We start from the raw sequence: 25,711 nt of genomic DNA on the forward strand, positions 1-25,711 counted from the left end.
TTGAAGGAAGCTGGTCCAGAGTTTTTTGTAGGGATTCTTTGATCGGGATGAGTATTTGGACGTCATCCGCGTACAGATAGTGGGATAGTTTTAGTTTTGTGAGTAGGTGACAGAGTGGTAGAAGGTAAACGTTAAAGAGTGTAGGTGATAGGGAAGATCCTTGTGGGACACCCACGTTGGAGCAGACCGGAGGAGATTCTTTATTGTTGATCCTGCCTTTGTAGCATCTGTTGGACAGGAAGGATCTGAACCAACAAAGCGCAGGTCCCTTGACGCCTATGTCTGTTAGTCGTTCTAAAAGGATAGCATGGTTCACTGTGTCAAAGGCGGCGGACAGATCGAGGAGTGCGAGTAGGTAAGTTTGTCCTTTTTCCATGTTAATTAGGATGGAGTCAGCTAGGGATATGAGAAGGGTTTCTGTGCTTAGAGTTTTTCGAAATCCATGTTGAGAGGGGGAGAGAATGTTGTGCTCCTCCAGGTATTCTGATAGCTGTTTGTTGACAATTTTTTCCATGATTTTTGCAATCAGGGGAAGGTTGGCTATTGGGCAGAAGCTGGCTGGGTCTGTTGGAGACAAGTTAGGCTTTTTTAGGATAGGTTTAAGAATAGCGAGCTTTAGCGGGTCAGGCACTAGTCCTTGGGAAAAGGAGAACATAAGAACATAAGAAAATGCCATACTGGGTCAGACCAAGGTTCCATCAAGCCCAGCATCCTGCTTCCAACAGTGGCCAATCCAGGCCACAAGAACCTGGCAAGTACCCAAAAACTAAGGCTATTCCATGTTACCATTGCTAATGGCAGTGGCTATTCTCTAGGTTATTGATTTCAGAGACTGGCTTTGAGATGGTGTTAGGGATGTTGAAAAGAAGGTTGGGCGGTATTGGGTCTGCAGGATGCGAAGCTGGTTTCAGTTTTTTGAGGATATTTTCTATCTCCAGAGAGGATGTTGGTTCGAAAGCTTCAAGGATTGAATTTTGTTTTAGTGATAAAGGGAGGGCGAGAGGAAGCGTTACGGAGGGAGTGCAAAGCAAGGCGGTTAGGTTAGTGATTTTTTTTCTCGAAATATTTTGCAAGTTCTGTGGCTTTGTTAAGTGCCAGGTCATCTGGAATGATGGGGGGAGATGGTTTGGTGAGTGCCGAGACATATGCGAAGAGAACTTTCGAGTCGAAGATGAAATGGTGGATTTTCTTAGCGAAGAAATCTTTCTTCATTCTGAGGATGGCAATCCTGTAGGCGTGGAGTAGGGATTTGTAGGCAGATAATGAAGAAAAAGATGGTTTTTTTCGCCAACTATGTTCTTTCCTCTTAAGCTCTTGTTTGAGGGCCTTTAGGTCAGGGGTGCACCATGGTTTTCTATTATGAGAAGAGGGGCGTAGGACTTTGGTGGAGGTGGGGCAAACTTGATCTGCAACTTTTGTTACGATGTTGCTCCAGGATGTGATGGCTGTATCTACGTCTGAAAGGTCGAGAAGAATTAGTTCCTTGGAGAGATGGCTGTCAAGGTGTTCAGAAGAGCAGGGTTTTCTAAGTTGTACGGTAGTTTTAGGGACGGATTGTGGGGGATGATCTTTAATCTTCAGCGTTGTGGAGATGATCCGGTGGTCTGACCAAGGGACCGGTGAGCTATCAGGCTTAGAGGAGAGAGAGATGCCATCATTGATGAAAATGAGGTCTAGAGTGTGGCCCGCTGAGTGCGTAGGGCTATTAACGATTTGAGAGAAGCCTAGATAGCTGAGCGAGGAGAGTAGAGTTTCGCAGTTGTGAGATTGGGGGGAAGCATTCACGTGCAAGTTAAAGTCTCCGAGTATAATGGCTGGTTTGACTGCGTTGAGGTGTTTCGTTATGAGTTCGATGATGGGAGAAGGGTTGGATTCCAGGGTTCCGGGGGGGGCATAGATTAGGCAGATTTGGAGGTGAGCGGGGCCGCGAGCAAAGAGTAGTTCACAATGAAGTGGTGCTAGTAGTTTGCGAATACAAGAAATTGTTGAAGGGTTTGCAGGCCTGATGGCTGAGGCCATTGACGGATACTTTGGAGCTTGTGAGAATCCATGGCAAAGCCATACTTATAGACGAAATATCCCAGGAAAGGAAGGGTCTCCTGCTCGAATATGCATTTGTCTAACTTGGCATATAGCTGATTTTCTTGCAGGCATTGGAGCACCTGATGGACATCCTGGCAGTGAGAGAGATAAGAATGTTGTCCAGATAAACGATGACCTTAGAGCATAGAAGGTCATGGAAGATTTTGTTCATCATCTGCTTGAAAACCGCCGGGGTATTACATAAGCCAAAGGGCATTACGAGGTACTCATAATGCCCATCCCTGGTATTAAAGGTGGTTTTCCAGGCATCATCTGGGAGGATACAGACCAGGTTATAAGCCCCTCGGAGATCAAGCTTCATGAAGATGGCTGCTCCTTACAGCCAGCCAAACAGCTCATTGATCAGTGGCAGAGGATACTTATCCTTCCGGGTGATGGCGTTGAGCCCCCTATAGTCTATACTGGGGCATAGACTGCCATCCTTTTTGTTGATGAAAAGGAACCCCGTACCTGCAGGTGAGGAAGAATGTTGAATAAATCCTTTGGCTAAGTTTTCCTGGATGTACTCTGTCATGGCTTTTGTTTCTGGCAGAGAGAGAAGATACACCCTACCCCATGTAGGGGTGGTGCACAGAAGGAGTTCTATGGAGCAGTCGAACCTCTGATGTGACTGGAGGATATCAGCTTTCTTCTTAGAAAAGATATCACCAAAGTCCACAGAGGGTGGTGGAATTCCCAATGTCGAGGCTGCCAAGGAAAGTTGTGGAGATGGTTTCACCTTTTCATGCAGGCTTGGTGACAACATGGGCTCCACTCTGAAAGTTGAAGCATATTCCAATCGAATTGTGGGGAGTGGCACTGTAACCAAGGTATGCCCAGTATCATGGGTTACATGGACTTGCCAAGGATGAAAAACTCAATCTCTTCTTCATGGAGAACACCGATCTGCACCGAGAGAGGTGCAGTAACATGGGTGATCCTTCCCGGCAAAGGGCCTCCATGGATAGAAGTTAGGAGCAGAGGTGTCTCAATGGGCTTGATTGTAATATGCAAATGGGCTGCAAGATCCTTGAGTAAAAAGTTCCCCAGCAATCCACCAGTGCCAGTATTGGAAACGTACAGGAATTCCAAGTCAGGATTGTCAGAAGAGTCAACGGGGGGCTGAAGAGACAGAGCCTATGGTCAGGGCCCTGACTGACCTTAGGTCAGGGAGTATCCCAGACAGACTGACACAGAGATATGTGATGCCTTGCTGCTCCACAATAGAGGTCTTTAAGATCATGAGAGGTCTTGAACGAGTAGATGTGAATTGGTTATTTACACTTTCGAATAATAGGTCTAGGGGGCATTCCATGAAGTTAGCAAGTAGCCTATTTAAGACTAATTGGAGAAAATTATTTTTCATTCAATGCACAATAAAGCTCTGGAATTTGTTGCCAGAGGATGTGTTTAGTGTAGTTAGTGTAGCTGGGTTCAAGAAAGGTTTGTATAAGTTCTTGGAGGAGAAGTCCATTAATGGCTATTAATCAAGTTTAGTTAGGGAATAGCCACTGCTATTAATTGCATCAGTAGCATGGGATCTTCTTAGTGTTTGGGTAATTGCCAGGTTCTTGTGACCTGGTTTGGCCTCTGTTGGAAACAGGATGCTGGGCTTGATGGACCCTTGGTCTTACCCAGTATGGCAATTTCTTATGTTCTTAAAGACAGAGATCTGCTTGCCATCTCCGCAAACGCTCCTCAGAGGTACAGCCACCTTCGACCCAACTGAATGGGTTCTTCAGCTTTATTGCCAGAGGCTTCCTTGATACGGGATGAGAAGCCATCTAGGAAGATGGGGGACGCAGGCAGTCTTCTTGCCGCCCTAATTCAGTTGGCAAGCATTCGGAACTCTACAGTGTAGTCTCTGAGCATGACAGCTACACAAAATTTCCCTTTATACATCAGCATACTCTGTAACCCCAATTTCCTTGTCAAGCACATAACCATAAATGCCAGCCCCTGAGACACCACACTCCTTCTGACTGGTACTGTTAACTCCAGGTACTCTTGCTGGAACCAAGACAAATCTAGAGCTCTCCATGGCTCATCCCTGGTCTGGTCTGTGCCTTGCAATCCCTTCCGGTTCCCTCAGTGATCTGGTCAGGCTCTCAAGGCTTAGGAAGATGGTTTCATGATCCCACTACTGCCAACATTTTGTGATGCAATACCCTGGTTTGATCCTAGTCTCTCTCTTCTGGAATGCACCTAACTGGTTCCACATCCCTCTTTGTGACCCCAGATAATAATTTATTAGTCTGGGGCAAATCTCAAGTGTTTTCTTGACCGGTGTCTTGAACCTGATTTCCACCATCAGCCCCATCAGTGGAGCCACCGGAAGCCCCAGACTTAATAAGTCTTACCACCCCGTTGACTCACCAGGTAGTGCATTTATAAGTCTTTTAATCTTGATCCACAACTTCAGCGAATCAAAACAGAAAAGGGGAGAACAAAATCCCAAAGGAAATTAAACCTCAGCAAACCTTGCTCTTTTTTTTAGAGGGTCGAGATTCCTGGTCCGGCCGGCTTTACTGCTTCACAACCTCCTTCCACAGGGAGGCCTTGTCGCCTTCGCCTCCCAAGGGAGACTGAAGTAGGTCTCCTGAGGTTCCCTTTTTATTGGCCTGAGGCCCCCTCTCCTGAACTATTCTGATTCGCCCAGTCAGCCAGCCTGCTCCCTTCCCACAGCTGCAACTGCTTTTTGAACTCTCTTGGTAGAAAAACAAAAGGTTGGTTCTCTTCACCCTCCCTCTTGAGTATTCCCCCTATTGATTCTATGGTTCTCAGCCTGGGGACATACACTTCATCACACTGGCATAGACTATTTCCCATTCATGCCAAAAAATGAGTGTTTTGCTGTATTTATTTATTTAAAACACTTATTTAAGAGGTATGAATACATTACAAAACATCTGACCAAAAAAAGACAATAGAAATCTGGATTTCCAAGTTAGTGATACATCAGCTTTTGGATTTGGTAGAGAGGCAGCAGATTCTTTTGTTTTTGAAAGGAGGCCTACACTTAAAGGCTGATTCATATTCAGGTTTTCTTTGGAGCCAAGTCAGCTTAATATATTTACTGCATGAACATAATAATTGTAGAGTTTTGTCTTGTGTAGAGAGCCTTATAATTGGTTCTGCATATCTGGTTTATATGCAAAAATGGAAAAGGAGCAAACCTAATACACAAATGTAAATAAACAAAAAGGCATGTGATAGGACTCATACTAACCAAGTGAATTGCAAAATACATAAAAGAAATGGTAGCCTAGGGGCCATCATAAAAATAGAACTATTTGCATACTTGAGAACTCTCTGAATTTCACCTGCTCCAACCATACTTTCCCTCTCTAATTTTAACAATCCTGTGCAGTATGTGGGGAGAAACAGGAAGGGAGGGGCTAGACCAGATACAGTTTCAACCTGATGCTATCTGTGATCTCAAGATTCAGGCAGAGAAGGGGAGGAAGGCAATTATTTTGAGAAAATATGTATGTTCTTTCCTTTTGAGAACAGTGCAAAGTGCATAGGTAAAAGTATTTATGGAATATGAAGCAAATTACACAGTTTTGAAAATTGTACCATATGAATTTTAGTTTACTGATCACAGTATCTGCCAAAATAAGGGCAATATCAGGCTACACATTATTAATTGTGGTGCATAAGTACAGGGCTCAGAATTCTAAAATCATACATAAAAATTGGTTCATCAGCATCTGTGCACAGTTTTCCCAGATATATTTAACTTTTTTTTTGCAAAACAGTAATACTAATTTAAGGTAATTTAGGCCACTAAAATCATTAAATTGTTTATATAGATAAAATGGGGGCAATGATATATTGATGGACCACCTTTCCTACCTAGGAAAGAAAGGTTAAAGTAAAAATGTTGTAATAATAGAATATAATCATATGAAATAAAAAATACATTAAACAATGGATAGACTTTTGTTTATTACTTGTGCTTAACAGCCTATGATAATCAAATCAAACATTTCGTTTAAACTACAAAGGATAATTCATTTCCAATAATTAACTTTAGAAAGAAAAAATGTTCACAAACCTGGAAAGCTAAATTGGCATTTTCATGCATTCCAAATATTTCAGGATCATCAGTCAATGGAAGATTTTCAATATACTCTTTGTAATCTTGTAAACTGTCAGTCTCAGGAGCAAAATATATTCCTATTATTCAAATGAAAAAAAAATACTGTAAATAAATTGTATTTTATCTGTAAACAGACAAGTTCTCTACAAATTAAAGGAATGTATCAACTAAATAATGATGTTTAAATCTGAAACATTTTCAGAAAAGCCAGAATGAAATAAGAGCTATGAAATCTCAATATATCATTAATTTCACTTAATTATGAAGTTTTTAAATAAAGCTAGAACATTTTATGTTCATCATCATCATCATCATCATCATCATCGTTTCTTTATATCAAGCCTTTCTAGCTGAAGAGATCAAAGCATGTTAAAAACAAGGTAGGTCTACAATGGTTACAGCAAATTAGGGCCTAGATTCATTAAAAAAAACTATAAATAAATCAGAAATATGGTGCGGTATCATCTGCAATAAAAATGGGCATGGTTAGGCAAATTTCATATTTATTTCATTGCTTTGTCAAATTGTGCAACTCGCAGTATGGTATCGCGTTGCGCCAGGGGGTGGATTGGCCTATCGGGGATCGGGCTTCCCCCGGTGGGCTGGTCTAGCTAGTCACGTGGTCTCGACTCCACGGTGGCGTCGCTTGGCTGTTAATGGTGTCTTGCAGCCTGCGGGAGCCGAAGAGAATGAAGATCGGAGCTGGCGGGGCCAAAGAAATGAAGATTGGGGGCCGAAGAAATGAAGATGGAGGTCGGCAGGGCTGAAGAAAAAGAAAATCAGCACAGCCAGCGACGGGGGCCAAAGAAATGAAGATGAAGCCAGCGGGGCCCAAAAAAATGGAAGATGGAGGCCGGCAGGGCTGAAGAAAAGAAGACCGGTGCTGCTAACTGCCGCCGGAGATGAGCTGTTCAGCTGGGGGCCTTTGTGTGCATATGTATTTGAGGATCGGAAGGGGTGCTTCTGTGTGTGTGTGTATGTGAGAAAGGACATGGTGCTTGTGTGTGTGTGTATGTGATGTGTATTTGAGAAAGGAATGGTACTTCTGTGCATGTGTATGTGAGAAAGGAATGGTGCTTCTGTGTGTGACAGGGAAGATGCTTGTGTGTGTCAATGTGTGTGCGCGAGAGAGATGGAGCATGATTTTGGCTGGCTTGTGGCTGTGAGAGAGAGGGCATGTGTGTGATTGAGCCTGTTTGTAAATAAGATAGAACATGTGTGTGATTGAGAGCTTGTGTGTAAGTGAAACAGAGAGAGCATGTGTGTGATTGAAATCCTGATGTAAGTAAGAGAGAGTGAGAGCATTGTGTGATTGAGAGAGAGACTGGCCAGAGAGGTGGCGTCTATATGTGTGAGAAAGACTGATCAGGGAGATGACTGGTATGTGTGTGCTTGTGTGTGTGAGAGAGAGAGACTGGTTGGGGAGATGATTGGTGTGTGAGAGACAGAAACTGGTTCTGAGGCTGTGACTGGTGTGCGTGTGGGAGAGAGAGAGAAAGAGACTGGTTGTGGTCCCTAAGGAAGAGGACCGTGAGGACAGCTTCAGCAGCTGCTGCTGCTTCTGGTGTGGCCTGCAAGGGAAAGGAGTAGGAGAACTGCTGGAGAGGATAAGTAAAGGTGGCTTTTTACGTTCATTTTTCTTGATTGACCACCATTTTAAATTATTGGGTAGTATGTGATGGTTCTGCTGTTTGAAATATGTTATTGGTGTTTGGTAAAGGTTTCAAAATTTGCATAAGTCTTTATTATTGGATATTCTATTCATCATCTGTTTGAAATTATTTTATTAGTATGATTTTATATTATGATTCATGATTTATATATCTTGATTTATTGATTGTTTAATAAGGAATGGTGACATTTTTGTTTTTTCCATTGTTGCACTGTATAAAGTCTGGCGTGATACGTTTTACAGTTTAGTGTTGTCTGCACATTTCTATTATGCTTTATGTAGCTTTATTCTGTGTTTGGTGAGAGTTTGTGTTTCTGCATGCAAAGACTGAGATGAAGCATTCTTTTAAACATGTGGTTTCTCTGTAGGGATCTGTAGCAGCGTGGCCTGTTCGTTTTCCTGATAGGTGTATTGATATTTTAGATTCTGGTGTAATATTTGTGGTATTCTTTTTCATAGGTAGGGTTGTTATTCATTGAGTGTTGGCAGACAGTACTGTGTTGATACTGGAGGACCATGCCGAATATATCACAATAGGTATGATGCCATATGAATTCCAAGATGCAAAGTTTTCTTGTTGGCATCACAACAGTGATGAAATTATCACAACAATGTGTTGTGAACTGTATCACTGGAGAGGTGGACCCTTGGCCGGGCCGTGAAGATGAAGGAAAGGCAGTGGGTGGACCACTGCTGTGAAGACTGGCCGGGAGGCAGCACGGAGCTGGGAGATTGGGCAAGAGCTCTTCACCCTGGGAAGCCCATGGTCCCCCCAGTAGGAATCTGTGAGGACCCGGGCCGCTGGGGCCTTAGGAGAGGTCTCCCCGGAACAGACGTAGTCCAGTAGAACGGTCCAAGGTCGGGGCAGGCAGCAGAAACAGCAGAGAGAAGACGTACCGAGAATGAAACCAGGAAGACAGTCCGAAAATCAGGAACCAGAATATTATATATTGATTTATTTTATGTAAACTATTATTGTTTTAGATACTTTTTATTTTTTATTGAATATTTTTGTAATTTTGCGCTTCTATAATTTGATAATTTTATGTTTCTTTTAAGTTTAATCTTTATTACATTTGTTTTTTTTATTTAGTTATGTAAACCGTTTTGATTAAACACTGTCTGTAAAGACGGTATACAAACACTTTAAATAAATAAATAACAATTAAATAAATTTATTTATTTATTTTATTTATTTAATGTCTCTTATATACCGATGTCCGTTCGCACATCGCATCGGTTCACAGTAAAACATGAACTTTAGGGCGAAGCCCTTATAAAGAACAGATAAATACAGTTAACTTTAGGGCGTAGCCCTTAACAAAACCAGGGAAGCAAATAAATAAGCAAATAAATAAGCATGGGAGGAGCTTCCTTGTTGCGGCGGTTACTACCCCAAACCGATTAAGTCTGATTACTTCACTTTGAATACATATACAGCGCAGCTCACTGCTTCAACGGCAGGGGGTGAATTTTATTCAGACTTTATTACCCTAAGAAGAAACTACTTAAAAATAACTTTTTATTTACCTGATCCTGAATATCTGTAGTCATCTTCAAGTATTTGTGGAGAAAAAAATCTCTTTAAGATTGTACGCAAACATCTTTGATCCCAAGAATCTGTAACTCGTCCACCATATGTAATCTCACCTATAAAATATTAATATTTTGATAATATTTATTTAGTACAATTTCTTATCAATTTTAAGAGAGGGATGAATCACCACTTCCCAGTAGCAATAGTACCAAAACCCTTCTTCACAGATCCTTGGCTATTCGGATTTTCAGGTGATCTACAATTAACTTGCAATTAACTTGTATAAGAACATATGAACATATGAACATATTAGCATATTTCTTTCTTTTTCCATTTTTCTATATTTTCTATTTCCTCAAACCTCTAAATTTTCTTCTCTGAGTCATTCTATTCTCTTAACCTTTCTTTTATATTTTCTATCTTCTGCCACCTTCTTAGGCTTTTGGCCTGTGTCCTTTTTTTTCTGTCACGTTTGTTTTCATTTTTATTTTATTCTCCTTATCCAACTTCATGGTATTTACTATGCTTTTCCATTATTCTTCTCCCCTTCTTTCACATATGCATCCTTCCTTTCTTCCCTTTCCTCACAATCTCATCCCCTCTTCTTATGCACATCTTTCTGCTCACAAACACAAACTCATCCTTCTACTTCTACATGACTTTCTTTCTTGCCCTCTTTTCTCTCCTCCTTCCCTTATCTCTTTCCATTGCCACCTTTTATTCCTTTCTTTCATTATCTCTTCTCCACCCATCTATCACCTCCGCTCCTTTCTCCATCTCTATTCATTCCCACGTTCCCTCATCTGTTTCTTCTATACCATCCCACCCTCCCCCAGCTCTCTTTCTCATTTCCTTCACCTTACCCTTCCTATCTCTTTCCCATCCAATCCTCTTTCATTTCTCCTCTATCCCTCACTTATCTTGGTAATCTAGATCCCTCCTTTCTCATCTGTCTCTTGTCTCCAATCCAATCCAATTCACAACCATCTACCCAACCACCATCATCTCTCTCCCTCCTTTTTCCATCATCTGTCTCCTACCTCTCTCCCTGCTATAACTTGCCTGGGAAGAGTAAATGTTTGAATCCACAGGATTGTGTGTGTACATAATGTTTACTTACCTTTTGGGGTTACATAATTCTGGTATTTCTTGTATCTTATTTTGTGTAGAGATTTGATGCATTTATCTTAATTGGGAGTTGAGTTAAATGGATGGAGATAATGGCTGTTATCATTTAGGACTGTGGAAAATATTGTGTATGGATCTTAGAGTTGTGTATTATTTATATGTATTGTTTATGTGCATATAAGATTTGTTTATGTTGCTAATTGGGTTTGAGGTTAGAGAGAGGAATTGTAGGCATGCTACTGTTTAATGGACTGTGCTGTTTTTATTCTATTGTTTTAACTTGTAGAATTGTTATAATCTCGTTTGGGATTTTGCAATTAAAAGCAGGTGATCAGATACAAATAATAAAAATAAAATCATGGATTATAGGCCCTTGGAGTAAGTACAGCTCAGCTGGCTTCTGCAGCACTCTCCTCCCTCTAACTGTGCCATTTCATTTTGAACATGAAATGTGCTGTTACAGAGAAGAGAGAGGTAATGGGTAATCAAAGTACTGAACATTCTTTGAGCCCCCAGAACCTGCCATTACTCTGACCACTTCTTGCTACAAAAGGGCCTGGAGAGATTCGGCAGCACAGAGAGATGGGACTGTCAGCTGCCCCAAAACTGCTGACAGCTCTTCCCTCACTGTGCAGTGGCCCTTCCTTTAATGGTCTTCTAGCCCAACAGTATCTCTCCAGGGGTCCCATTGTCCAGTCCTCCTCCTGTTGGAGCCTTTAGTACATGATGCTGCATAAATTGCCTTTTGTCTTGATTTGCACTTTCTGAGTTTTGTTTGGTCTGTAGAATACTCTATTTGAATTCCTTTTTTTTTCTCTTTTGAAGCATAGATTATGATAGCTAAAGCCCTCAAGGACCATCTAGTTTGCCCAGCTCCCTTTCTGTTGCTGTAGGTTTATGGTTTTTCAAAATCCTCTGAGCTTGGCCTATGCTTTCTTGAATTTACTTTCACTGTTTCTGCATCTACCATCCTTTCCATGAAGAAATATTGCCTGACATTTTTTCTTAACGTTGATTTATATTTGAATGTCATTTTTATATCCTTTATCTCTTCTCTCCTCTATGGTATACATATTTAGTTCTTTAAGTCTCTGTTGCACCAGGAGGTGGACCCTTGGCCTAGTGCAGGTTTGGTAGGCTCCCTGGTCGGACCCAGAGAGTGCCTGCCACCAGGAGGCGGAGCACATGAGGAGACAGAGGCTAGGTCTAGCTTCACCACTGGCAGCCCGAGGTCCCCCCGGGTTGAGCCCTTGGGTATCCGGCCGCTTGGACTTAGGTGGGCCCCATAGGATATCCTAGATAAGAAGTTCATGGGTGTGCCCACTACAATCAAGGGTGCGTGGTTGACCTGTAGGCAGGAAGTCCTGGGTGCCTGAAAGGGCCTGAAGAGTGTCTCAGAAAAAATGGCTAGGATCAATGCCAGGTTCAAGGAAGCGTGGTCAGCCAATGCCAAGGTCAGAGCCAGATATCAGTCCGTGGATAGTCAAGCAAGGCAAAGGTCAATTAACAGAAGTCAGTCTGTGGGATGGTCAGCCAAAGCAGAGGTCAAGTTCCAAGAGGCAGTCAGACGTGGTCGAGTTCAAGCAGAGGTCAGTTCTAGGCAGCATGTAGACTTGGTTATGGAAGCAGGCAGAAGGTTAGAGGCAGGCAGCGATCAAACGTAGTCAAGGAAAGCCGAGGTTGTACCGAGAAGGTAGTCCGAAGGTACTACCTGGGGAGACAAGGAGACAATGGAGGCTGGGACAGAAGGATGCTGGAACAGGACTGAAACAGGACTGAAACAGAAGTTGGAACGAGACTAGGACAAAGGACTGGAACGCAGAGGTAAACTAGAAACACTCACGGTGTCGACCCGATTGCCAAGGCAAGGAAGTCAGGGTAGGAACTTCCTGATATAGTCCCATCAATCAGGGTGTGCCGTGGAGCTGGGATCCGCCCCTGGCCCTTTAAGGTGCTGGGTGATCTGCAAGCGCGCGCCTAAGGCTGTGGCTGACGCCATGGAGGATGCCGACCCTCGCCGTGAGGCCTGGCTGGAGGTTAAAGGCCTGGGACCACCGCCGCGGGATGCCAAGGCCTAGCTGTGCTGGCCACCACTGCAGGGGAGGAAGACCCGGGACCACAGGAGGAGTTGGAGAGGTGAGCAGGCCGTGCGCTGGCCAAGTACGGATGGGATGCACATCAGTACCTCCCCTTCTAGGCCTCCCCCTCCTCGGGTGAGGTATGTCTGGGTGAACCCTATGGAAGGCCCTGAGGAGGTCTTTGTCTAAGATGTTTTGTGAAGGCTCCCATGAGTTCTCCTCAGCCCCATATCCCTCCCAAGAGATTAAATACTCCCAACGTCCTCGACGCCAACGGACGTCAAGGACCTCTTACCTGGAGGGTATGCTCTGGCTCGGTGGACACTTGAGGTGGAGGTGGATCCTTGCGGGATGGCCAGGACAGCATGAGTGGTTTCAATAGAGACACATGGAAAGTATTATGGATACCCATGGATCGCGACAACTGTAGTTGGCACGTGACTGCACCTACCCTCCTGAGAATAGGGTAAGGCCCGATGTATCTAGGTGCCAGCCGATATGAGGGAAGTAGAAGCTTAATATGCTTGGTGCTTAGCCATACCTTTTGTCCAGGTCTAAAGAGTGGAGCTGACCGTCTGTGGGCGTCAGCGAACTTCTTGGAACATTCTGCGGCTTGAGAGAATCGTTCTTTGACTTGGTTCCATATGTTACGAATACTTTGTGCCATGGATTGTGCTGCTGGCGAAGGCACTGAGAGGGGTATCGGTCATGGAAGTTGTGGTTGGCGCCCGAATACCACCGTAAATGGGGATACATCTGTGGCAGCAGCAAGATGCGTATTATGAGATAGCTTGGCCCAAGGGAGCAAGTCGGCCCAATCATTTTGCTGATCTGAGGAAGGCTTTCAGGGTCCGGTTGGTCCTCTCGGCTTGTCCGTTCACCTGAGGATGGTATGCTGAAGTGAAGCTCAATTGGATGTTAAATTTTTGGCAAAAGGACCGCCAGTACCTCGCGGCGAATTGAGGACCTCTATCGGACACTATTTCTTTCGGTAATCCATGAATTCGGAAGATGTGAGTCACGAACAGTTTAGCGAGTTCAGGGGCCGATGGGAGGCTCCGGAGTGGGATGAAATGTGCCATTTTGGAAAAGCGGTCAATTATGACCCAGATGACAGTGTTGTTAGAAGATGGTGGAAGGTCGGTGATGAAATCTGTAGATATGCTGGCCCAAGGTTCCATGGGTGCTGGTAGTGACTGCAGAAGTCCCCATGGCTGGCCAGTAGGTGGTTGGGCATAAATCTACATATTTATGGGAGTCAGAGACCATGTTGGGCCACCAGTAAAAACACCTCAACATTTCCAAAGTTCTTGCTTGCCCTGGATAGCCAGCCAATTTTGAGTTATGGGCCCAGCGGAGTATGCGTTCACGTAGCCGCCGTAGGATGACGGTTTTACCAGCCGGTACCGTTGTGGTTTCTGCTAGGGACACACAGGCCGGGTCAATAATATGCCTTGGGATGTCTGGGGTATCTTTGGGCTTGAAAGAGGGCGACAGTGCATGCGCATGAAGGTTTTTGGAGGCTGGGCGGTAACACAATTCAAAGTTGAATCATTCGAAGAATAATGCTCAGAAGGCATGTCTCAGATTTAATAATTGTGCTTCCTTGAGGTGCTCCAGATTCTTATGATCCATGAATATAGTGAATCGGTGTTGAGTGCCCTCCAGCCAGGGGCGCCACTCTTGAAGTGCGAGTTTAACAGTGAGAAATTCCCGATCGCCAATAGTGTAGTTCTGCTCCGCAGGCAAAAATTTATGCAAATAAAAGGAGCATGGTACTAGTGTACCTTGGAGGAGTATTGACTTAGTACTGAACCGGCTCCGATAGCGGACGCGTCTACTTCGACGACAAATGGATGACTGGGATCAGGATGTTTAAACAGGGTCCAGTACAGAATGCTTCTTTCAGTGCGTGGAAAGCTGATTGCACTTGAGGACTCCAAACCTGGTCATTGCGGTGAGTGGAGCGGCTAATGTTGAGTAGTTGGCTATAAAGCTTCTATAATAATTTGTGAATCCAAGAAATCTCTGTAAGGCTCGGAGACTGACTGGCTAGGGCTAGCCACAAATTCCCTGGAGTTTTCCGGGATCTATAGTAAATCCTTGGTTAGAAATAATATACCCTAAGAATGGTAAACAATTCTGCTCGAAGATACACTTTTCAAGCTTTGCATAATGGTGGTTCTCTCAGAGGCGTTGGAGGATGGTTCTGACATGGGAGCAATGTGACTTCATCCAAGTACACCACTACGAATGAGTAAAGGAGATCTCTAAGGATTTCATTCATCAGGCGTTGGAACACCGCAGGAGCATTGCAAAGGCCGAAAGGCATCACTGTGTACTCATAGTGGCCATCCCTGGTGTTAAATGCGGTTTTCCATATGTCCTCGGGCTGGATGCGCACAAGGCTGTACGCTCCGCGTAGATTGAGCTTCGTGAAGATCTGAGCTCCTTGTAGACAGTCGAATAATTCACTGATGAGAGGTAGTGGGTAGTGATCTTTACGGGTAATAGTGTTTAATCCGCGGTAATTGATGCAAGGCCGAAGTCCTCCATCCTTCTTCTTAACAAAGAAGAAGCCTGCTCCCGCTGGTGAATCAGAAGGCCTAATGAATCCCCTCTCGAGGTTTTCCTTCATATATTCGGATATCACCTGGGTCTCGGGGAGCGAGAGCGGATAGGTCCTACCCTTGGGAGGTGTAGTACCGGGTAGGAGTTAGATAGGACAGTTATATTTTCAGAGTGGAAGTAATGTGTCTGCTTTCTGTTTTGAGAAAACATCCTCGAAGTCAGAGTACTGAGCCGGCAAACCGGCGAGGGTGGTGGCCTTCAGGATGGTCATTGCTGAGGATACCTGCTTCAGGCAATTCTTTTGGCATTGTGGGCCCCACTGAACTAGCTGGAGAGATTGCCAGTTGAATTGGAGTCCATGAGTCTGGAGCCAGGGAAGGCCCAGTATCACTGGGTGCGTTGAATGCTTTAGGACGTATAGGGAGATCTCGTCTTCGTTTAGCATTCCCACGGTAAGACGGAAGGCTACTGTGCAGGGCATGATACATCCAGGGAGATGTTCTCCTTGAATAGAAGCTATACGAAGAGGAACTTCTAGGAGTTGTACTGGAATCTTCAAAAGGTTCACAATGTCATCCATTATGAAGCTGCCTCTGGCTCCAGTATCTATGAGGGCAGTGGTAGCAAAGGATCGAGACTCCATGGCTAGATTAACAGGTAGTAGAAGTTGGGTCCGGTGACAGTAGTGCCCAAGCTCAAGACCTCCGACAGGCTTAGGCCTTGAGGTTTTCTGGATGGACTGCTGTTCTGCTGTCACAGGTGCTTGCCACATTCATGGGATGAATGCAGGGCCAGTGCAAGGGGATTGGGCCCCCTAGGCAATTTCCGCCCTCCCCCCCCCCCCCCCCCCCCGTTGTGCCGCCCCCTCCCAACCCCCCCACCAAAAGAAAACTCACCTGGTGGTCCAGTGGGGGCCCGGGAGCGATCTGCCGCTCCCGGGGCCTCGGCCCCTGTCACATGGTAGGGGCTAAAGGTCACCGGCGCCATTTTGATTAGTGGCAGCCGAGGGCTCGGGAGCAGCAAATCGCTCCCGGGTCCTCCGCTGGACCACCAGGGGGCATCGGGAGGGTGCCAAGGGGGTGGGTTGGGGGGAGGCAGGGCGCTGCCTACCGTGGCGCCCCCTACCACTCAGCACCCTAGGCACAGACCTAGCTCGCATAGTGGTTCCTCCGGCCCTGGATGAATGTACTCACTGGTCTTCAAACCCTGACCTCTGATTCCAGCCAGTGAAGATAACCTTCTCCAAAGAAACAGGTAATCACAGTCCCTTCTATAAACAGGTTTCTTCCAGCCTGTCACAGGTGCTTGCCTCATTTATGGAGTAAATGGGCTCACTTGTCTTCAGTGCTGGGGTGGGAGTCCCGCAGGGGTTCCAGCATACTGTAACTAAACTTTAAGAGACCCTCTGGTAGGGTGTGCACAGAGGAGAGGCAGGGAGGCCTCACCAGGGAGGGAAAAACATACATCCTGACTCTTTGGTTTCTGACCTGAACTGATTATAGCCACACCTTAAAATGCAAACTGGCCGGGTTATATAACAAGAAGCAACAAACCCAGCTCTCCTAGGTGGGAGGAGGGCAAGAGGTATGGATAGCTCAAATGTTGTTCTATCTTTAGAATAGAACTAAGGGCATTTAGTGGCAGACTAAGAGATCCTTCCACATCTGTAATTGCTGGTGTCCCACAGCTCGTAGAGAGAGCATTAATTTCAGTTCATGGAAGCTAGGATGACTGGCAAAACTGATGACAAATTTCAAACTTCTGCTAAATCAACCGCTTTTTGTGTCTTTTGCCATGTGTCCAATATATTTAGATTTATCATGACAAACTGCTGTTGCTGAGAGCATTTTCAGTATACATAAGTTAATATACGTGGTAGGAATGTGCCTTCATCGAAAACATTTAGTATTTTGTTTCATGAAGTTTTTAAAGAAAATGGAAGAAAACCCAACAAAAAAAAGCCCTATGGGGAAGATTGGAGGCTTCCTCGAGGCCTTCCTTGAGGCCTTCCTCGAGGCCTCCCTAAGAACTTCCAGGGCCAGTTCAAGGTCTTCCCAGGGGCCGATGCTATAATAATCGCAGAAAGCGGGCACTGACTTTACAGCGCCCGCTTTCTTAATGTGTGCATGGCGCCTGCAAGGGAGGCACCATGCTATAAACAAATTAGGGGGGTCTCGCTAGCAAGGAGGTGCTAGGGTCGCTTGCGCGATCTTAGTGCCTCCATGCTAACGTGACCCCGCCATGGCTGGCGGTTACAAAAACCGACGCCAGAAAACTCGGCATCGTTTTTCATAACCGGCCATCGGCCAGTAATGAAAATGGACGCTGAGTCGGTCTTCATAACTCAGCGTTCTGCTGAGGAATTTTTATTTAAGTAAAAAAAAAAAAAAAAAAAAATTACATAAAAGCAGTTTTTTCTGCTTTTCAGTACTTCTTTTACATGAGCTCAGTTATTAACGCCTGCTCCCCTTCTCCCAGGGAGGACTTGGCTCCCAAGGCCAAAACTGGAGAGGATCAGAGTAGGATCAGGTGGGACCAGGTACGTGGCTGCCAGCATGACCTTAGCAGGGTCGATGATGTGCCATGGAGGGTCTGGAATATCTTCAGGATCAAATGATCTCGACAGGGCATCAGCCTGGCAGTTCTTGTTGGCAGGTCGGTAGCGCAGCAGAAAATTAAATCGGGTAAAAAAGAGAGACCAGCGGAATTACGCTGACCCCAGCTATCTGGCCTCTGCCGTTTGGCCTTTGCAATGCCCCAGCTGTCTTCCAGAACTTAATGAACGAGGTCTTCAGGGACATGTTATATCGATGTGTCATGATGTATCTCTATGACATCTTAGTCTATTCTAAAGATCTGCAAAGTCATCGCCAAGACGTCTCCTGCGTTCTCCAACGTCTCCAAGATAACCAGCTGTATGCTAAATTAGAGAAATGTTCTTTTGAGCAAGAGACCGTCCCTTTTCTCGGATACATAATGTCAAGCCAAGGCTTCAGAATGTATCCTGAGAAGCTGAAAACATTCGAAACTGGCCTCAGCCCATAGGTCTCCGATCTCTACAGAGATTTCTTGGCTTTGCCAATTATTACCGGACCTTCACTACTCCTCCCTGGCAGCACCCCTTATGGCCTTGACCCACAAAGGGGCAAATCCATCTCAGTGGCCACTTGAGGCCATTACCGCATTTCAGGACCTCAAAGCCGCCTTTCTCCGTGAGCCTTGTCTCCGACATCCCGATCCCAGATGCCCATTCATCGTGGAAGTCGACGCCTCCGCTGAGGGGTTTGAGGTGGTCTTAAGCCAGTACTCTGCTGATCACACCTTACATCCATGCTCCTTTTTCTCCAAGCGCTTTTCTCCAGCTGAGCAAAATTATGTCATAGGAGATAAGAAGCTTCTGGCTATCAAGCTAGCCTTCGAGAAATGGCGTCTCTGGCTTGAGGGAGCTCAGCATCAAATCATGGTGTACACTGATCATAAAAACCTCGAGTATCTACACCAGGCCCAAAGTGTGAACCATCATCAGGCCCGCTGGTCTCTCTTTTTTACCCGATTTAATTTTCTGCTGCGCTACCGACCTGCCAACAAGAACTGCCAGGCTGATGCCCTGTCGAGATCATTTGATCCTGAAGATATTCTGGACCCTCCATGGCACATCATCGACCCTGCTAAGGTCATGCTGGCAGCCACGTACCTTGTCCCACCTGGGAAGATGGTGGTTCTGCGCCAGCTATGCCGGAGTGTTCTACACTGGGCCCATGATTCCCTCATCGCAGGGCACCCTGGGCAGTCCAGGACCCTAGCCACCCTCCAACACTTTTATTGGTGGCCGACCATGAGGAAGGATGCACAGGCCTAGGTGGAGTCTTGTCCTACATGTGCTCGCCAAAAACCCCCAGTGGGACACCCGTGGTATCTATTGCAACCTCTGCCAATTCCTAGAAAGCCATGGACCCACATAGCGATGGATTTCATTGTCTTCCTTCCACCTTCCGGTGGCAACAATACCATTCTAAAATGGCCCACTTTGTTGCTCTACCTGGCCTCCCATCGGCTCCACAACTTGCCCAGCTCTTTATCCTCCATGTGTTCTGGCTCTAAGGATTTCCTAAGCACATTCTATCTAACCACGGAGTTCAGTACACTGCTCATTTCTGGAGGTCTCTTTCTAAAAAATTCAACTTCTCCATGGATTTTACCTCTGCATATCACCCCCAAGCAGACAAGCTTGGACAAGCAGAGAGAAGAAAAAGGATACTCAAGCAATTCCTTCTTGCTTATGTTAATCTCCGGCACAATGACTGGGCAGACCTGCTTCCATGGGTGGAATTCGCCTTAAATTTGCATCCATCTTCAGCCACCGGTTCCTCACCTTTTTAGTTTATGGACATCAACCACTTCCTCAGCTACCTCTACCTTTGTCTGTACTTCACCAGTGGCTCAGTCGACCACCCAGGAGCTGCATTGACTCTGGAATAGTACGAAGCAGTTACTACTTAAAGGAGCCCAAAGGGCCAAGAGGTTTTTCGATGTCCATCGCCAAGTGAGTCCTCAGTTCAAACCGGGTGACAAGGTGTGGCTAGGCACCCGGTATATCCGTCTCAAGCTCCCGTCTACATGCTTCGCAGCTCGGTACATTGGTCCCTTCCTGGTGCTCCGCCGTTTGGGCTTGATTATCTACAAGCTCCAGCTTCCACCCTTGCTTAAGATCCATAACTCCTTCCATGTATCCTTGTTAAAACTCCTGGTACTGTCTGGGTATTCCAAGAAACTGCCTGAGTCACAACCACTTTCATTCGAAGCTGATGTGGTATACCAAGTGCAAGATGTTCTAGATGTGTGGAAGCATGGGAAAGAAATGGGAGTACCTACTTCATGGAAGGCTTCAGGCCGGAGAAGAATAGTTGGGAACCAGCCACCAACATTTTAGATAAGGACTTTCATCATGGGTAATTGCCAGATTCTTGTGGCCTGGTTTGGCCTCTGTTGGAAACATGATGCTGGGCTTGATGGACGCTTGGTCTGACCCAGCATGGCAATTTCTTATGTTCTTAATTCCATGGTACTCATACTCATAAATCAAAGCCCCTGGGGCGGGGGCCTAGGAGAGGGGCTACTGTTACACCACCGGCCGTGGCAACCCGCAGCTGGCTCAACTCATCTCATGTCATGCTTGGCCCTTTACTCCCGGTACTCTTGCGGCCAGAGCCAGTACTTCCGCCACGTTCCTCCTGGCTCCCTGTGCTCCACATGGTGGCTGGGACTCCGTCGACCAGCGTTCCGACCCTGGACCTCCCTAGGCGCGTGTGCGTGCCATCTGTCCTCCCTTTAAAGGGCCAATGGCGGGAACCTCAGGCTCATCTCCAGCTGATGACATCACTGGCCCGGGATATTTAAGGACTACCTCCATCCACCACTAACTGGACTTGGCAACAAGTTCCCTGGTTCCTAGCTGGTGCTTGCTCCAGTTCTCTGGACCGTTGCTCCTGTTCTAAGGATCCCTGCTCTGCTCGTCAGATTCCTGACTCTGTGCACTCCACTCCTTGGGGCCTGGCTCAGCACTTCTACATCTGGGACCCTGTCTCAGCATCCTGCTCCTTGGAGTTCTGGCTCAGTGCTTCTACATCTGGGACCCTGCTCAGCGCCCCACTCCTCAGGGTTTCTGGCTCAGCTCTTCTATATCTGGGACCCCTGCTTCGACATCCCGCTCCTCGGGGCCTGGCTCAGCGCTTCTACATCTGGACCCTGCTTCTGCGTTTCCTGAGTCTCAGGGTCTGCCTCAGCACTTTTACATCTGGACCTGCCTTAGCGCTCTTGCTCCTCGGGTTCTGGCTCTGCACTTCGACAACTGGGATCCTGCCTCTGTGCTCACGTGCCTCGGGGGCCTGCCTCAATGCTTCTTCATTTGGGAATGTGCCTCAGCGCTCTCGCTCCCTCGGGACCTGGCTCAGCGCTGTTACATTACAAGACCCCGTCTCGGCGCTTCCCTGGTTCAGGGCTTCTACATCACGAGATGCTGTCTCTATCTTCCCGCTCAGGATTTGGCTCAGTACCTCTACATTACAGGACTGTGTTCTGTGTCCCCGCTCCTTGAGGTATCTCTCAGTGCTTCTACTTCACAGGTTCCTACTATACTGCGCTGCTGCACCTCAGGCAGTGCCTCAGCACTTCTACCCCACTAGAACCTGTCACAGCGGATTCCCCCACACAGAGGCCTGCTTCAACTTACCATTGCTTGGGCCTCTGCTCCTGCACTTCCTTCCCACGGGGCCTGCCCCACGTGGTCCTGCTCTACTGTCTCAGTAACTGTGGTAACATCTCATCACTTGAGGCCTTCTCTCTTTCTCTCTCTCCTCGTGGGTTCCTAGACCGTGGACTGAATCTGACCTCTCTGACACTCCTGCTTCCAGCCGCCTGTGTCCTTCAAGACCATCTACTCAGAGCTCCACCTAAGACCAGCTGGCCCCGGCACCCAAGGGCTCAACTTGCGGGGAACGAGGGCTGGTACTGGTGAAGTTCCTGTCTTGCCTCTCTCCCGGCCAGCCTCGCCTCCCGACGGTGGGGCCCTGTGGGGCTCAACCCCACAAGTAGCGCCAACCCCACCTCAGGGCAAGGGTCCACAAATCCTAACAATGGATTTAGCCAGGGAAGTCTTGTCTCAGCAATTTGCTATATTTTTTGGAGGGTGTAAATAAATATGTGGATAAAGATGAGCCAGTTGATATAGTGTATCTGGATTTCGAAAGTCCCTCATGAGAGACTTCTTAGGAAATTAAAATATCATGGGATAAGGGGACAGTGTCCTATTCTGGATTGCCAACTAGTTAAAGACAGAAAACAGAGAGTAAGCTAAATGGTAAATTTCCCAGTGGAGAAAGTTGAATAGTGGAGTGTCCCAGTGTTCTGGGACCACTTATTGTTAATATATTTATAAATGACTTGGAAGTGAGGTGATCAAATTTGCAAATGACACAAAATTATTCAACATTATTAAATCACTAATGGATTGTAAGAAATTGCAAGGAGATCTTGCAAAACTGGGAGACTAAGCATGCAAATGGCAAATTAAATTTATTGTGGTCAAGAGCAAATTGATGTATTTAGGGAAGGGTAACCCAAATTACAGCTATACAATGCAAGGTTTTCACATTAGAAGTCAGCATTCAAGAAAAGCATCTAGGCATCATCGTTGATAATACATTTACATCTTCTGCTCAGCAGTAGCCAAGAAAGCAAATAGAATCCTAGAAATTATTAGGAAAGGAATGTAGAATAAAACAGAGAATATCATAATGCCTCTGTATCACTCCATGTTGATATCTCACCTTGTGTATTGTGTGCAAGTTCTGGCCACCACATCTCAAAAAAGATAAAGAAGAATTAGAAAAGATATAGAAAAAGGTGATAACGAGGATAGAATGATTCCCGATGAGAAAAGGTTGAAAAGGTTAGGACTCTTCAGCTTGGAGAAAGATGGCTGAGGGGAGATGTGATAGAGATTTATAAAATAATTAGTGGAATGAAATGTGTAGTAAACGTTAATCAGCTATTTTACTCTTACAAAATGTACAAAAGCTATGGGACACACAATGAACGTACTAGGTAATACATTTAAAACTAATATGAGAAAATATATTTTTAGTCAATGCATAATTAAGCTCTGGAATTCGTTGCCAGAAGATGTGGTGAAAGCTATTAGTATAGCTGAGTTTAAAAACGGTTTGGACAAGTTCCTGAAGGAAAAGTCTATTAACCATTATTAAGGTGAAGTTACAGATATCTACTGCTTATTTTTGGGATATGCAGCTTGAAATTTATCTATCCCCTTAAGATCCTCTCAGGTACTTGTGACCTGGATTGGCCAATGTTGGAAACAGGATACTGGGCTTGATAGTCCCTTGGTCTGACCCAGTATGGTAAATCATATGTTCTTATAGTTTGTCTGCACCTAAAAGCCTATTCTGTAGCAATCAGATGCTTCCTTCTCTCCTGAATCGCAGGAGAGATCAAAATGGTAGGACTATAACCACTTCATAAGCTTTCTGACTGTGAATATTCTTTACCTCATTATAAGTGCATAAGTTTACCTGCATATTGGGTAAGCAATTTTGTAAAAGGCATTATGGGTTAAAACAAATTGTAAAAGGTCATTATGGGTTTAAAACAATGATATGTTCTTATGAAGATAGAATATTGTTCTTATGAAGATAGAATAATTTTTATAAATACCTGTTTATATAACAAGTGCATCCCATGGTATTCTATTATCTTGACAATTAAAGATTTAGATTAAGTAAGGCACACTCTCTGTCACTGTCTGTAAATTCATAGCAGATGTTCCCAGCCAAGTGGTCCAAATTTTTTCCTCTCTGGAATTTTAAAATACAAATAATTTAAATAAATACTTTAATTACCTAAAATTCTGGCTTATTTGGTAGAATAATAATCTTCTAAGTGATGATTATTCCATTTCTAATATGTGCTAGCACACAGAAGTTCGAAATTCAGAAAGTAAATTTCAACTAACCATAGATTTTTTTTTCTCAGCTAGATTAGATATCTAGGATCAATTTTAAAGAAGAAAGCTGAGCTAGTGACCTTGCTGCTAAGGATGTGCATTCATTTGAAATAAATGGGTTAAATGCAATGAATGAGACTATTTTATTTCATTAGAGAATCCCAATGGGTGCCCATGAATGTAAACAAAAATTTTCATTTCATTTGCTTAGGTGTGTCCCATTCAAGTCTATGGCACATTAAAAAGTGCTTTAGGGACTTACTAGTAAATATAGCGACCAACTATTACCTGTTTGAGGTAGTAGCCAGGTGAGATCCCACTGAGAAAAGTAAGTAAACAGTTTAGAACACCAATCAAGGAGAAACATTTTTTAAACTAGATACTGCCATCTGGATAAAATAACATGGATGTCTTCTCACTGAAATGTATGAGTATAAACCAAAGAAACTCCATTTTCTATATTGCATTTTGCAGAGAAAACTTGTGCTTTCAGAAACTCTTTTAGAATGAAAAAAAAAATCTTTAAGAAAGGAGTGTAAGGAACAGCATGAGTGTGAGCCATTTTTGCTGCAGCACAGTTGATGGCACCTCATGGAAGGGCCCATGAGGCCTATGCCACAGCTGGAGAATGCGCTTTGCTATGGGTCAGGCTAAGGATTCACCAGAACCAGCCGTCTCTCTCATGGGTTGGGTTACAGCGGCCAGCAGAATATTCAGGGAGCTTAGGGCAAAGTTGCAGAGGGCAGTACAAGAGTTGGTGCTAGCAGCAGGCAAGGCGCGCTCCAAGGTTCAAGGTTAGGTCAGGTTCTAGGCATCAGGCAAAGGGCCAGGTCTAATTCCAAAGCTGAGGTCAGAACCAGGGAGACTGGCCAAGACAGACCAGACACAGGGGCTACAGACAGGACAAGACCAAGATACAAGGCACAGCAAGAAACTCCGAAGACAAGAGTAAGATAGACAGGAAAGACAAAGAGATAGGAGACAGGGACAAGGATGGAAGGCAGGCTGAACAAGGTAAGGCTGGAAGGCAGACTGGATGAGGTGAGGCTGGACAGCAGGCTGGATGAGGAGAGGCTAGGATGAGGTGAAGCTGGACAAGGCGAGGCTGAAGACATGCTAGAAGAGACAAGGCTGGATGAGGCAAGGCTGAAGAAAGGTTGGATTAGGCAAAGAACCTTGAGGCAAGGATAAAGAGTCTCAGCTGGGTTTAAATACTCAACTGCATGAATTCATAAGATGGTGGCCACTAGGGGGTTCCCACAGTGGGGTCTTCAAAGGGTGTCACTCGTGCATGTCCAGGGAAACATCCTGGAAGTGTCAGCAGTGGCAGGGAAGGCCACAGGTGAGTGCAGCCATTTGTGGTATGTCGCTGTGACCAGAAAACATAACAATACCCACCCCCTTATATGTCCCCCTCCCAAAAAAACTCTTATTTTCAGTTTCTGGGGAAACATCTTTACTATCTGGGGACTTGGGAGGCTTGACATGAGTTCCAGGTATTCTTTGGTTTTCAGGTGGACTTAAAAGAGCATCCACTGGCTGATTTTCTTCTGCAGGCAGGATCTTTTGGAGAGAAAATAACTTGGTTCATGTATCCCAGGATTATCATGTTGAAGGAGGGCAGCCCTGACTTCTTGACACTGGCCCTCTACTTCTACAATAATGGGCTTCAAGCATTTAGATCAGCCAGTAGATTTGCAGGGCGCCAAGGCTCTAGGTTGTAGCTCAGAGCACAGGTTGGTAAGTGATGTGTACCAAAGCAGCAGATCTGAAAGATCAGGCAAGGGTAAGTCTAAGGTGAGGTAGCTTAGAGGAAGGGACTGAGTGGCACAATGCTCTTGGCAGGAAGGACCCCAATGGTTGATCTGTAACATAGCCCAGTCAATAGACGGTTGAAGTCTGAGCCAGACAGTCTGAGAACAACAGGTTAGTTGCCTCAGATAGTACGGTAGAACTTGAGGTTTTCTTGATATGAACCAGTCTGCATGGTGACAGGTAAGGTGGCTATGGTCATCCAACC

General features: G+C 45.3%; 1 protein-coding gene across 1 annotated transcript in view; it reads right to left on the minus strand.

The window, feature by feature from the left end:
• The window catches only part of DNAH6 (dynein axonemal heavy chain 6), a 3,261,518-nt gene that overhangs the window by 383,208 nt on the left and 2,852,599 nt on the right, over nt 1-25,711 (minus strand). Inside the window, 5 exon segments of the mRNA XM_029602297.1 lie at nt 6,143-6,264; nt 9,390-9,509; nt 23,403-23,451; nt 23,453-23,512; nt 23,514-23,542. Of these exon segments, the coding sequence (XP_029458157.1) occupies nt 6,143-6,264; nt 9,390-9,509; nt 23,403-23,451; nt 23,453-23,512; nt 23,514-23,542 (380 nt within the window).

This window comes from Rhinatrema bivittatum, chromosome 1, assembly GCF_901001135.1.
Source record: "Rhinatrema bivittatum chromosome 1, aRhiBiv1.1, whole genome shotgun sequence".
Lineage (NCBI taxonomy): Eukaryota > Metazoa > Chordata > Amphibia > Gymnophiona > Rhinatrematidae > Rhinatrema > Rhinatrema bivittatum.